The sequence below is a fragment of the Tenrec ecaudatus genome, chromosome 7, assembly GCF_050624435.1.
Source record: "Tenrec ecaudatus isolate mTenEca1 chromosome 7, mTenEca1.hap1, whole genome shotgun sequence".
Classification (NCBI taxonomy): domain Eukaryota; kingdom Metazoa; phylum Chordata; class Mammalia; order Afrosoricida; family Tenrecidae; genus Tenrec; species Tenrec ecaudatus.
The window spans coordinates 160865258-160879598 of record NC_134536.1 but is presented as its reverse complement, the minus strand read 5'-3'; the positions used below and the strand labels follow the sequence as shown (position 1 = coordinate 160879598).

The following is a 14341-nucleotide window of genomic DNA, read 5'->3' as shown; positions in this document are numbered from 1 at the left end:
GGTGTCCTACAGGCCTTGGTCTCCTCATCTGTGCAGCGAGATCCGTGGATCTAGTTGGTGTGAACATGACAAGTACAGTGTCCGCCTGTCATCAAAGCATGTTTTCCAACAGCGTCCAGTCTTCTTCCCCCCTCCTCGGATCCTTTCTTGGTCCTGTGGCTCCTTCCCCTTGTCTCCTCACTGGGGACAGGGCTGGCAGCTCAATCTGGGGCTTGGCCACAGGCTACTCCTGGCTGTGTAGAAGGAGCAGCTGGCCCTTTGGTGTGAAAGGGACGCCCTTGGCTGAGGGAGTGGGGTGGTGGGAAGGAGGTATGGTGAGCAGGCGGGCTGCAGACCTGTGTGAACCGCCATTCCTCAGACTACACCCCCCGCATCCGGGCCCGCTCCCACATGGCCGGAGCCCTGCCCGGTGCCTCCTCAGTCTCCGGTTCTGTTTTGTCATGTCAGCACCTCTTGCTTTCTGACCTCTATCGCCCCGACCCCCTGGTACCACCCTCCCTCTTCTCCCCCTGTAGACTTCTTTCCTGCCTCTCTGTCCTTCACTCCCACCACCAGCTGCCGCCTTTCTTTTTTGGGGCCCTTTATTCTAGAAGAGCTGGTGAAACCCTGGTTAAAACTCATCTGCCAACCTAAAGTTCAGTGGTTCAAACCCAGCAGCCGCTCCTAGGGAGGAGAATGTGGCAGACCACTTCCTTAAGGATTTATAGCAGGGGTCCTCAAACTTTTTAAACAGGGGGCCAGTTCACTGTCCCTCAGACCCATTAGAGGGCCGGACTATAGTTAAAAAAAAACTATGAACAAAATCCTATGCACACTGCACATACCTTTATTTTGAAGTAAAAAACACCTGGTGGGCCGCATGTGGTCCTTGGGCCGTAGATTGAGGACCCCTGATTAACAGCCTTGGGAGTTCCGGGGGGCAGGTCTAGCGGGTGTGGCCAAAGCGGTCATGCTCCAGTATTGAGAGCCATGTGTTTGGTGTCAGGCCTTTCTCTGGTAGTGTTTCCCTCGTCTTCCTCCCTGTGGCTTCCCGTTCCATTTCCCTGGTCTCCTCTCCTCTGCTGACCCTGGCTTCCGCCTCCCTCTTCATGCCCACCCCCCACCCCCATCCTCTGTCCTCTTCCCAGCTGTGGGGGCCGGGACTGGGGAGCCTAATGTTTGCCTCATCGTTCTGCTATGGCTTCTGAATACAGCACATCTGGATTCCGGGACCCAGATGTGTGGTTACCACAGCGACCTTGGTCCCTCTGGTAAATACAAGCGCCCACCCGCCCCAGAGCGGAGAACAAAACAATTGTGTGACTTTCTTTTGTCACGAGATAGAAATGTCCTCCCTCCTCCCCTTTCCCCACACCCATGTCTCCAGGCAAAGGAAACTTTCAGGGTCTAACTCCTCCTTTCTGGGGTTCTCTTGCCCCCTTTCAGCCCTGGCCTCTTCCTTTTCACCCATCTTTGATCTAACACTCAGCCCGTTCTCTCCACGTGCCCCTTCCTGGCCCCCCTCCCCAATTCTCAGCCGACCCCCCTGGCTTATCCCTGGAGACTCCCAACAAGTGGATCTAAGTCATGACTGGATGCAGAGGGTTGAGAAGTCCGGCCTCCACCCTTGTCCCTCAGACAGGCCCGGCAGGAAGCCACTTCATTTCTTCTGTCCATGTCTTCCTGGCCGGGCGAGGGGGGAGAGTACAGCCCTTGGAACCAGAAACCATGGGTGGCGTGCCCCTTCAGTGCCACTAGCTAAGTCCCCGGGGCAAGTCACTTAAGGTCCATAGGTCTGTTTCCTCCGCCACGCAGAGTGGAGGCTCATAAAAAGCTGTACCCCAAGGCAAGAACGTCAGCGCAAGCCCAGTACAAATGTTTTCTCTCCTGCTCTCCCCAGGGCTGACTCCTTGGCTCTGCCCCTCGCTGTGTCCTCGGAGCCCTTTGCCTGAATGGCCCTCCTCGCCCCTGTCTGCCTCCCCCCCCCCCACCCGCTTTGCAGGTCAGGATAGAAATCTGGAGGGTCGTTCAAGGACAGCGGCTGGGTGCTGAGGCCACCTGGACAGCGGCTTCAGAGAAGAGCCAGCGTGCACAGACCGTTCTCAATAACACCCCTGCTTCCCACCCAACCTTCCCGTCCCCCCACATGGCCTCCTTGCCTTTAGGCTTCTGGCTTCTCACCCGGCCCCCTCCCCCAACCCTTGCATGGTTCGGTATCAATGGGTGCACCTACCCAGCAGCTGCCCTGCTGTTTCCTCGAGACAAACGGACACGAACCGAGCTCTGCAGAAGCGTGCAATCCAGCTCTACACAATGTTTGCCTCAACCTGTGGTTCTGACTGCCTGGCAGCCAGCGGCGGCCCAAACACCCTGTAAACTCTAAACATCTGGAATCATGCACTCCCTCTGAGACTCCGGCACCCAGTGCCCAACAGGCAGTTTCCAAGACACCCAGGGCCATCTTTCCAGCTCTGGCTCTTCACCAAGGTCTCCTGGCCCCTCTCTGAGCCAAGACAACTTAGGGTGCACAGACTCACTAATAAAGCCAGGACACAGGGCAGAGAACTACACGGAATTACTGGGATCAAAGAAAGTCCACAATCTGCCCACCCCGTCACCATGTTGAAGACCCTCCTTCACCATCACTTCATCTACTCTTTCCTCTCCCTGCCCCTGCTCCTGGGGGAGCTGCTACTGACCCTAGGTTATGGGGCTTCACGCCAAGGCAGAGGAAGGAAGCAGAGCCTAGCTCTGTCCAAGACACTGACTTCATCCTCCTATCAAAGCCAGGAAAAAACAGCCACACACACACACCCAGACACACAGACACACACAGGGACACCCACGCAAGCGCGATGAGTGTTTTGTCCTCAGCCACAGGGAGCAATCGGCACCTGCCCTTAGCCACATACTGTGCCCATGTGCGTGTAGTGACCCAGGAACACTGGCACACTGGCAGCCCTCCGGGCCCCCACCTGGCCATAAGCACCTGTGCCCATGTGCCATGTGGCAGAACCAGGCACTGCAGGCCCCTTTCACCCATGGCGGTTGGTTAGCTGGTCAAGCTACATCCCCCCAACCTGAGATTTACTGGAGGATAGAGAGACCACTCCCCTCAGGAGGAAGCCCAGGGGCCAGGGGCATTTCACCTCTGTGACAAACACAGGCTTCTCTGCCCCTCTGGGCAGTACCTGGGAAAGAAGCCAGAGAAACGCCCAGGAGACAAATGCGGGTGTGCCTGCCTCTCCATCCGCCCTGCCCCAGATGCCAGTCTTCCTGCCCTGCCTGAAACCAACGGTAGCCTTAGCCTCCAGCCTTGAGTCTCCCACCCCTGCGTCCTGCCCCGCAACTGTAACCCCCTTTCTGCTTCTCACAGCTCAGCCCTTCTCTTCAGGCACAGGCACGCCCCCTCCCCCGATTTGTCCCCCACCTCTAGTTCTTCGCCCTGCAAGTCCTTCTACTGCTCAGGTGCCCTATCCCTACCTCCTTTCTGCTCATATGTGATCTGCCCCTGGGCTCAGCCAAGCCTTTGCCCAGCCAGTGCCCACAGCTCGCCGGCCATTGCTTTAGGGCACATGCTGAAGTGGGGGAACAGAGAGAAGGCAGTGATTGGAGTTGAGATTAGGAGGTGGACTGGACGGACAGAGGGCATGGGATGGTGCTGCTCAGGAAATGGGAGCGGGAGATGGAACAGGTGGAAGGAGCCAGGGGCTGGACCTCAGCGGAGAGAGGGACACGGAGCCCCTGAGAAGGTTCCCAGTTCTAGACTTGAGTGGGAGGTCTCTTCCTGCCCCCCCTCCAGCAGCTCTCCCTCTGCGCTGGTCCCCAGGGCTGCTAGGGGAGGGTTGGGGTATGGAGAGGGAGACATCTGGGGAGGTCAGAGTTGGGCAGCAGGGGGCAGGGAGAGGACTGTTTGCGGGAAGAGTGGGTAGGGAGAAGAGACTGGGTGGAGGGGAAGATGCAACAGGTGGGGGGAAGAAGCTGGAGGGGTGTTAGGCACAAATTAATTCGAGTGAGGAGTACAAATGGGGTGTCTGAAGGGCCCTGGAGGTATGACTAGGAGTACAGGGCGAGGTGAGGCAGGTAGGGTGGAGTCCTGAGCCCAGACTGGGAAGGGGCCAGGGTAACAGCTCGGGGCGGGGGGTGGGGGGGTGGCATTAAGTGACGCGGAGGCCTGGCAGGCAGGAGCGGTGGGAGGACCTGTCCTATCTGCGCTCCCCTCCCTGACCTCACGGCGTCGGTCGGTCCTCCCTTTCTCCTCCCCCTGCTCCCTGCAGGCGCCCTCCTTCTCGCTGTCGCGGTAGAGCTCGACAGCTGCAGCTCCGGGCGCCCCTGCTGCCGGGACAAGCGAGGGCCCTCTGAGAGCCCGGGACCGCCAAGGGGAGCCCACCCTGCCCTGCCCTGTGGCGACCACCTCGTCCGCTTAGGGACAGCGCAGGTGCACAGGCGCCACCGCTGCCCCAGCACCCAGGTGAGGAACAGCGCTCGCGGACCGTCCGGACCGACGGGCAGGGGAGTCCATCCGCCCCTCGCCCCCAGGTGAAGGACAGAGCTCCGGGGCACCTCCCAGGGCAAGGCTGTCGGTCAGCGGGAGGGACCGGGCGCCGGGACGGGAGCCCCTGCCAAGGTCAGTGCGTGTGCAGGCTGTGCTCCCTGGGGGCGTTTAGACCGGACACAGGTACTTGAGGGCGCCGGAGACCAGCCCAGGTACTCGTGGGCCAGGTGGTGGCCGCCGGGGGAGGCGGTCTCCATCGGTGAGACCGCTGGGTCCCTGGGGGGGCTGGGGCTGGGGGCAGAAGTTCTGGCACGCTGAAGGAACGTGGGGTGGGGTTGGGGGGCTCCAGGAGGGGCCAAGGAGGCTTCTCTGCACGTCCAACTGGGGACTTCCCAGGTGGCACGGCAAGGGCTGCAGAGGGAGGCTTGGGCGCTTGTACTTTTGAGAAATGTGGAAGTGGGGTGCGTCTGGGCGCCCAGGGGCAGGGAGGGCACAGAGCCTGCAGCCAGGATCCGGACCCTTGTTTTTGGTTGAGAACCTGCATCCCTGGGGCACGGTTCAGCGGGGCTGGGGGGGCTGAGAGATGCCCCCACCCCCACGCGCACACAGGGGGTTCCCCAGGGGCTTCCTTCCCTCCGGCCTCCTGCCAGGCTCCCCTGCTTCGGCCCGTCTAAACACCCCGGTTCCCCCCCCTCCAATTACACGTGACACACCCCGGGTGGGGCGGGCGGGCCCCTTATCTCGCCTGGAAAGAATTTAATGGCTTGGAAGCAGCTGGAATCAGAACTGAGGGGAACTACTGGGAAGCAACTCGGAAACGCCACAGCTGCCGGCCGGCCGCTTCCCAGTCCCGCCCCCACTTCCCGGACCCCGGACCCGCCCCCGCCCTGGCCCCGCCCCAAATCCCCAGAGACCCTGGACCTCCACTTCCCAAACTGCCTTCTGGACTCTCACTGCCGCCTAAGACGCAGTGTCTCTCCATTTCTTCCCCCCACCCCCCCGCACCATTAGCTCCCCCAGTAAAGGTTCCCCAATTCGCACCCCTTCGCACCTGGCTCCCTCCGCTTCTCTGGGACCACCCCACTTGAGAACCCTCTGTTCTACTCCTGGATGCGTCTACACTCTGCCCCAGGTTCAAGATTTAGCTGGTGTGTGGCAAGACTGGTAGAGGAAGGCATGGGGGTGGGGCTAGACCCCTTTTCTAGACCGTTCCTCCTGAAAGCCAGCCCCTTCTCCCCACCCCTGGGGACCGACCGTCCCCTGATGAGCAAAGCGTCAAAGTTGGCCACAGAGTTGAAAACCCGGGCGCTGAGTCACAGTTTGGGAAGATGCCCTCCTACCAGCCCTCCAACTGCGAGGTGGGTGCCAGTGTGGGGGAGCCCCGTCCCTCTTCCTGCAGAGGAGCTTCCCGGAAACAGTATTAGGGGTGCAGTGAGGGGCCAGAGGGAGATGCAAAATACTAGAACTTTTTGCTTACCCAGGGCTGATAGATGAGTGGTGTTCTTTAAAGAGTAGCCTGTAAGAGTTGGGGGCAGGGAGTATTGGATGAGGGAGGATTGAGGAAGCTGGGGACATGCCTCTCTTCTCAGTCCAGCTTCTGGCTTCTCTTCTTGGAGAGACCTGTTAGGACTCCCTTCTCTCCTGAAGACAGCTCCCCCACCCCCACCTCCACACACACACACACACACACACACAGGCATTTACAATGGGAGAGGGACATAGGGGTGGGTGGGGGACTGGGTTCTCTCAAAGACCTCCAGGGGAAGGGGGGGGGCAGCATCTTGCATCCACTCCCCACTTGGAAGAGGGCCTCATTAAAAAAAATTTTTTTTACATTTTATTAGGGGCTCATACAACTCTTATCACAATCCATACATATACATACATCAATTGTATAAAGCACATCCATACATTCTTTGCCCTAATGATTTTCAAAGCATTTGCTCTCTATTTAAGCCCTTGACATCAGGTCCTCTTTTTTTACCCTCCCTCCCCGCTCCCCCCTCCCTCATGAGCCCTTGATAATTTATAGATTGTTATTTTGTCATATCTTGGAGGGCCTCATTTTTAATCCTCATCCCATCAGCCATGTTCTTGGACTCCACCTGAGCCCCCGAGGCATCATCCTGGTGCAGCGGAACATGTGAAGGGGAGGGTGGGTGGGTGGGTGGGTGCACCCGTGAGAATGCAGGCTTCTGCTGGCATGTGTCTGTGTATTGGGGGGACTACACCTGTAACTGAGAGCGTCAAGACCCCAAAGGACCATCCTTGTCCCAACCCGCGGTGACGGCCATGTCTTCCGGAGACCGGCACCACGTGGTGCCGTCATCTTTCAGGAAGCGGGTCTCCAGTTCTTCCTTGCCTGGTACTGCTAGGTGCGTTCGAATGACCAACCTGGAAGCGTGTATACATGCCTGCATTTGCGTGTGCACATGTGCCCACAGTTGGCATGGGGACAATTTGCATCGCCGTAGACAGGATGTGAAGGACCGTTGCACCTTAGTGAGGGTGCTGTGATTCAAGCTCTCAGCTGCTGCTCCCAAGGGCAGTGGTTGGGACGGGACCTGCCCGCCCCTCTGTAAGCAAGCCTCTGAGCCGGTGCTGCGCTGTTCTATTAAATTGCTCGGAGTTGGGATTGAGTGGAGAGCAGTGAGTTTGGATTGGGTCTTACCCCCCAAGCCGAGAGAAAGGAGGGAGACCACAGGAAAAGGACAGGTCTCCTGGGGCCATGGCTCTCCGAGTACCTGGGCACTTTCTCAGGTTGGGCTGCCTCTCTGTGGAAACTCTCCATGCCGATGCCCAGCTCCTTCTGTCTTTCCGTGTCTGGCAGCCCTGGAAACGCCCTTTTCTCTGACTCAGACAAGCTGAAGAGTAGGAAGCCAGGAACTGTGGGGTGTGTGTGTATGTGTGTGTGTGTGTGTGTGTGTGTTGGTCACAGTTCTCTCTCTCCTCACCGGTCCCCTCAGCCTCCCTTCTCCCCAGCCTCTCGGGTCTCAAAGAGCTGGACACCTGCCCTTGTCGCCTCACCTGCTTGCCTGATCTGCAGCCCCCTCTCTTGCTCATCCTGGGTGCCCACTGCCTTTTCTCTCTCCCCTCTCTCCCTAACCCTTCCGCATGAATGCCACAGATGAGCACAGTTGGGCAACCAGTCCCCGGAGTAAGAAGCAGGATGTTCTCAGCATCTCCCTCCCAAACTCTCCAGTGGCCCCTCTGGTCCCTGCCCCTGAAAAGTAACCACCCCTGTCCTGGAGCACGACTTACTGATTAGTGTTATCGCTCCTTGGAGTTAATGTAATCAGAATTATACAGCATGTATGTACCCTTTAGTGCCGGGTTTCTTTTGCTGGACCTCACAGCAGGAAGCCCTGTCCATGTTATTGCGGAGACATGTCTTTGGTCCTCGTTGCTGTATTTGGGTCCACGGTGTGAAGATGCCACTACGTATCATCCTATTGATGTGAGGTGTGGGGGCTTAGACGCGTGTTCTGCTGCGTCAAGTATCGCCCTCAGAGTGGAATTCCCTGGCCATAGGGTTTGCACATGTTCAACTTTAATAGACTGATTAGATTTTTCCAGCAAGTTTCCACCGTGCCTGGACCTGGTCCTGCCAGGGTCCGCCCCTGACCTCTCTTCTGGCGTGGTTTTTGCCCCTGCTGCAGGTTCTAACCAACGGCAGGCCGCAGACACTGTCCGTGGTCCTAGCCCTGACCTTGGTCCTGTCCTTGGTTTCAGATCTGGTGCAGATCCTGGACCCAAACTGAACTTTTCATTCATTCCAAAGTTAATCACTATCTATCAAGCACCCACTATGTGCCCGAAACAAGGATACAATAGTCCGGTGCCATGCCTGCCCCACGGGCCATCGAGTCTAGTGGAAGATGGAAGGGAGGTCAGAAAGTAGTAAAATATCCCATAAATTAAGAGATGATTAGAACTTGTTATTAATACTGCACATGAGAGTTATGCATGTGATGGGAGACCTTACTTGGTCAGGAGAGGAAGATGTACATATGTGTTCGAATATGCTGATCCTATGTCTTCATATAGACAGCACAGCACATAAGGAGCTCCTTTGATTGACTGACATGGAAGGCCCAGGGCCATAGCCTTGTGGGACAACTTGGTGAGTTGGCATAACTTAGCTCAAAAAGGTAATGAACTTGGTCGGTAGCATCTGTGGGGTGGGGGTGGGGTGTCCTAAACGCTTGTAAGTGGCCATCTAGGACACAACGCTTCCCATGTGGAACAAAGCAGAGTGAAGGGAGTGAGAGACATAAGGAAGTCATTAATCCATGAGGCTAATGAGCCAAGCGAAATACAGCCTCTTCTAGCCCGAGGCCAGAACTAGATGGGATCTGGCTACCACTACTGACCATTCATCCAGGGACACCAGAGGAGGTCCTGGTTTGCATGGGAGGAAAATGTCGACCAGAACTCAAGTTCATGCACGAAGACCAGCCTCCCTGGACTAACAGAGGCTAGAGGAACCTCTGAGTCGATCACGCCAAGACAGCCTTCCAAGCTTAAATTGAAGCCACTCCCTGAGTTTACCTTTTAACTAAATAAGAGATTGGCCTATATAAGAAACAGTGACACACACACACACCCCCACGAGGAATATGCTCCTCACAACGATGCACGAGATGAGACCAGGTGGTTACCGAAAAGCATGGAAGAGACGGCAGGGAGGCGCAGGAAGCTGGGAAGGCGGGGCGGGCAGGCAGGGTGAACAAGCTGAGGATGCCCACGCGCTGCGGAGATTGTAACGCAGGGCACAGAGCGGCTCCTGGGTGAATTGTTGCCTGCGATTCTAATTTGCTGTGTAAACATTCGCCTGAAGCACAACCAAACGTGTTTGTTTGTTTAAAGCGGTATGAGAAAAACGAAGCGAAGGCCAGCGTGTGGGAGTGGGGGGAAGGGGTGAGAAGAGGAAGATGGGGTATGAAGGGGCCAAACAAAGCAGGGCTGTTTCTTGGTGTCCGCGCGAGAACTCGGCAGAAAGGCACAGGGATTTTAAAGAGGCGAGACTGCCTTTGGGCAAGAACACGCTGTCTGATGTCAGATGAGCGAGCCAAGAGTGGAAAACAGGGGCCAACGTGGAGGTAATGCACGTGCCAGGCAAGAGGCGGATGGCAGTGGAGACGGTGACAACAGCGGGAGGGAGAAGCAAATGTCTTGGGCAGGTGTGGAGGACGGAGGACATCCTGGGGCCACACGGTGACGGTGACGCGGAGGGCACTGGAGACACACCAGCCCGTTTCCGGCTTGTAAAGCTGTAGGACCCTGCATTGTAACGGGGACATGGTGAGAGGATTAGGGGTAGGAGGGACAATCGTGAGTTCAAGGTCAGGTCTGCTGAACTTGGGGAGCCCAAGGGAAGATGCCAAGTTGGGCACGCTCCTCCCATTGCTCTGGAGTGAAAGGCAGATGACCGGGCTGGTCTGGTAAATTGGCGTGACGTTTGGCACTTAGCAGAACGGGGTCCAAATGAAGTGACGCCTGTAGGCAACTGGACGACAACATCGTACGTAACTCAGGCTGCTGCACATTGCAATCACCTGGGGAATGGGGGGGGGGGCGGGAAACTACCAAATCCTCAGTCGCTCTGCGACTAGAAAACATTTCTAGTTTTCAAGGCAGTGAGTTTGGATTTGGGTGCTATGCCTATAACCAGATAGGTTAAAATGTGGTCAACCGTGTCCTGTGAATTTGAGCGAGGTCACATAAGATGAAGCCACCTGGGGCCCAGGTTTTGCGACTCAGGGACCACTGGTGGGCCTTAGGAGAGCTGCTTACTGGGTTGAGGAGGAGCGGGGAGGCCAGGTGGGAGACATTCGTGGGGGTGGGAAAATAGGAGCAATAAAAAACAAACCTTCTGATAGCACAACAGTGATGTGAAGTAGAACTATATGGTCACTGGAGGGTATGAGCTGTTTTCATTAAAAGGGATCATTTCACAAAGTAAAATGCACCAGTCTTAAGCGTGCCGTTTAACACATTTTTAAATAGTTAGAATCTGTTTAAGCACCATGCAGGGAAAAACAAACTATTTCCAGAAATCTCTTTCTGGTTGATACAATCCCTGACATTAATTGCATTCAGTCGTCTGAGGACCCGGATGAGTTCTGCCGGGGTCTGCGTGCATATAAGCAGGTTCATGACCAGACGGTTTCTTTTTGTGTCTGGTTTTGTGTTTGGTCCATCAATGTGTGTTTGACGTTCCTCCATCTAGTTGCATGTAGTGAATAGAGGGCTCTTCTCCATTGCAGACTCGTCCTCTAGTTCAGACACACCACAATTGAACTCAGTTGCTATTGATGGACACGAGTCGTTTCCAGTTTGGGGCCAGTTTGAATGCATGCTTATGTTTGGACGTGTCTTTTGAAGGATCTTTGCAGTCACTTCTGTTGGCTATTTGCCAAGGCGGGGAATTGCTGAGTGATGGGCTACCTGCTTGAGTGCGTTCCACCAAACGGGGTTCTGAATGTTTGCGCCCCAACCCTCCCTCCTGTCACCATGGAGAGGGGCTCTTGTCCCTGTCAGGCAACGACAGTCTTTTTCTTTGTAACCAGTGCGGGCTCAATTTAGACTTCCCATATGAATAGTGGTATATTGCACCTTTGCATACTTTTAAAAGTCGTTTTATTAGGGGCTCATACAACACTTATCACAGTCCATCCATCCATCCATTGTGTAAAGCACCTTTGCACATTCATTGCCCTCATCATTCTCCAAACATTTGCTCTCCACTTAAGCCCCTGACATCAGCTCCTCACTTTTCCCCCTCCCTCCCCTCTCCCCCCTCCCTCATGAACCCTTGAGTATTTATAAATTATTATCTTGTCATATATATTGCACTGTCCGGCATCTCCCTTTACCCACTTTTCTGTTGTCCGACCCCGAGGGAGGAGGTTGTATGTAGATCTTTGTAATCGGTTCCCCCTTTTCATCCCACTCTCCCTCCACCCTCCCGTTATCGCCACTCAAACCACTGGTCCTGAAGGGATCATCCGCCCTGGATTCCCTGTGTTTCCGGTTCCTATCTGCACCAGTGTGCATCCTCTGGTCTAGCCAGACTTGCAAGGTAGAATTGGAATCATGACAGTGGTGGGGGTGGGGGTGGGGGAGCAAGCATTTAGGAACTAGAGGAAAGTTGTATGTTTCATCATTGCTACATCGCACCCCGACTGGCTCACCTTTGCATATTTTTATTGTCCCTATATTGTTGTTGTTAGTTGCCACCAAGTTGGCGCCGTGTACCACCAAATGGCCTGGTCCTTCGCCATCCCCGTGATTTTGAGAACCTCGAGTCTATTGTTGGCACTGTGCATTTGGGTGCCACTTAACCCCAGGGGCTCACCTTCCAGCATCCTATCTTCCCCCGTAGGGCTTTAACTGGATAACATTCTGACGTCGATTGTCGGCCCTCTGTTCTAGTCTGGAAGTTCTGCAGAAGCTTGTCCATCCTGAGCGAGCTTGATGGCATTGCTTCCATCAGACCAGTGACGACATAACTTCTAGCATTATAGCGACCCACGATGATGAGCCCATCACTGCCACAGACTGACAGTTGGGGGGTGGGCTGGCCCCGTAAACAGCTCCTGTTGTGAAGTATCTGTTTCAGTTGTCGTCCAGTTTCAAAGATTGTGTCGCCTGCCTTTGTTGATCGTATGTTTGGGAGACGTCTTTTTTAACTCAGCCAGAGATGGGAAACCCAGGGAGGAAGTGAATGATGGAAATGTGAAACTGACCTGCTTTGTAAACTTTCACGGAACCGCCCCCGCTTCCCTGCCCCCCCCCACACACACATATACACACAGGGCAGTGGATGGGAAGGATCCAGTTGAGAGTGAAGGGTTGAAAAAGAGAGGCATCATGTACTTTAGAAAATTCTGAGAACAGAATGGGAGCTGGGATTTGGATGCTGGCAGGAGGGCTGGCTTAGATACTCATCGGCTAATGCATTCAATATGAACTTGCTGGATGCCTGCTGAGCCAGACACGGGAACACAGAGATGGCAGGAAGGACAGGGGTCACGGCGTGCATAGAGCACTCATGCGCGTGTGAAGGGGAAAGCTGCCACAGGAGGACAAACGGCACCTGCCTGGAGGAGCAGAAGCAGGCTACGGTGGTGGAGGGTGGTGGAAGACTGCATCTGACTGTGGGTCAATCTCAGATTTAAGATTTAAACGAGGAGGAGCCAGCCTTTGAGGGTCTCAGGTGGAGGGGACATCACACACAAAGGGCCCGAGGCTCGAGCAAGCTTGTCGTGTTCGTGAGACGGACAAAAGGCCAGTGTGGCTGGAGCAGGAGCCCTGGTGGCCCAGTGATTACGAGTCGGGCTGCAAACCGCAAGGCCAGCAGTTTGAAACCACCAGCTGCTCCTTGGGAGAAAGACAGGGCGGTCTACTCCAGTCAACAGTTACAGTCTTAGAAACTCACAGGGGGCAGCTCTGCCCTGTCCTATGACTCGGCCAGGACTCGGTGGCAGTGAATTTGGTTTGGTGACTGGAGCTCAGTTGAAGAGGGGGATGGAGGGCAGCATTGGTGGTATGGGGTGAACACAGCTGCCTTCTAAAAGCGGGGGTGGATGAAAGGGGCTGGCACGAATGGTTAAAGGAGCAACTACAGGCCCCAAGTTGGCAGTTCAGATCCACCCAGAGGCGGGCACCTGGCACTGTGTCTCTGGAAGGGTCACCGCCGTGAAAGTCCTATAAAGCAGTTCTACTCTGCCCTGGTGGGCTGCCGAGAGTCACATGGAAGGAGCATCAATGGACCATAGCAGGGCACACGTGACCCCAGGAGAGAGGGGGACCAGGGAGGTTGAACAGGGACTTCTGTGTATGTATCTGTGTTACTGTGTGTGTGGTGGGACTGGGGTGGGTGGGTGGGTGGGTGGGGGTGGCGCGCACCTTCCTTCTTCTCCAAGCTGCTCTCACACCCGCCTTCTCTCTCTCTCTAAGCCTCCTGAACGATGCCAGCCCCATGCCCCCTGACCGCCAGCCTGAGCCTCCTGCTGCTGCTGCTGAGCATAGCCAGAGCTGGCCCCTTCTCGCCGAGGTCCAACGTGACTCTGCCGCCTCCCAAACCCCCTCCTCAGCCTGGGGGTCCCACAGGAAGGGGCCGCCCTTCCTCTCAGCTTTATGAGCACACTGTGGAGGGAGGGGAGAAACAAGTGGTGTTCACCCATCGAATTAACCTGCCCCCGTCAGCTGGCTGCGGCTGCCCCCCAGGCACCGAGCCCCCCGTCCCTGCTTCGGAGGTGCAGGCCCTGAGGATCCGGCTGGAGATCTTGGAGGAGCTGGTGAAGGGGCTCAAGGAACAGTGTACCGGGGGATGCTGCCCTGCCGCAGCCCAGGCTGGCACAGGTGAGCTGTGAACAGAGAGGGGGGCAGGGCAGCGAGGGAGGTGAGGGTGCACTGGCCACCACTAGGTGGTAGGGGCCTGGCTCTAACTTAGTAAAGGGAGGGGGGCGGGGAAACCTTCCTTGCTCTAGAGAAGCCCTAGTGCCATCGTGGTTAAGCGTTGGGCTTTTAACCTCAAGGTCAGCAGTTCAAAACCACCAACCACTGACAGGAGAAAGACAAGGCTTTCTTCTCCTTTAAAGAGTTCATTTCAGAAACCCACAGGGGCAGTTCAGTTTGATGGCAGTGAGAGTTACTTCCTTTTTGTTTTCTTCTTGCTTTGGAGCTAGCGCTGGTTCTGACACACACCTCGGGAACCATGTGATATGAGGTCCCTTACACCCAAGCACACGCCGGAGCTCTGGGAGGTCACCCAGTTCCAGAGCCTGGAGCTAAGAGGGCGTTATGAAACTAGGACCCCCTCCCTGCCCCCTCTCGAGCAGCACCCCTCAGAAAGCCTGA

General features: G+C 56.0%; 1 protein-coding gene across 1 annotated transcript in view; it reads left to right on the top strand.

Moving 5' to 3' along the window:
- Window positions 1-13449: 13449 nt before the first annotated feature.
- The window catches only part of TNXB (tenascin XB), a 55815-nt gene continuing 54923 nt past the window's right edge, over window positions 13450-14341 (top strand). The window contains exon 1 of the mRNA XM_075555417.1: window positions 13450-13843. Within this exon, the coding sequence (XP_075411532.1) occupies window positions 13450-13843 (394 nt within the window). The remainder of the gene's footprint in view (window positions 13844-14341) is intronic.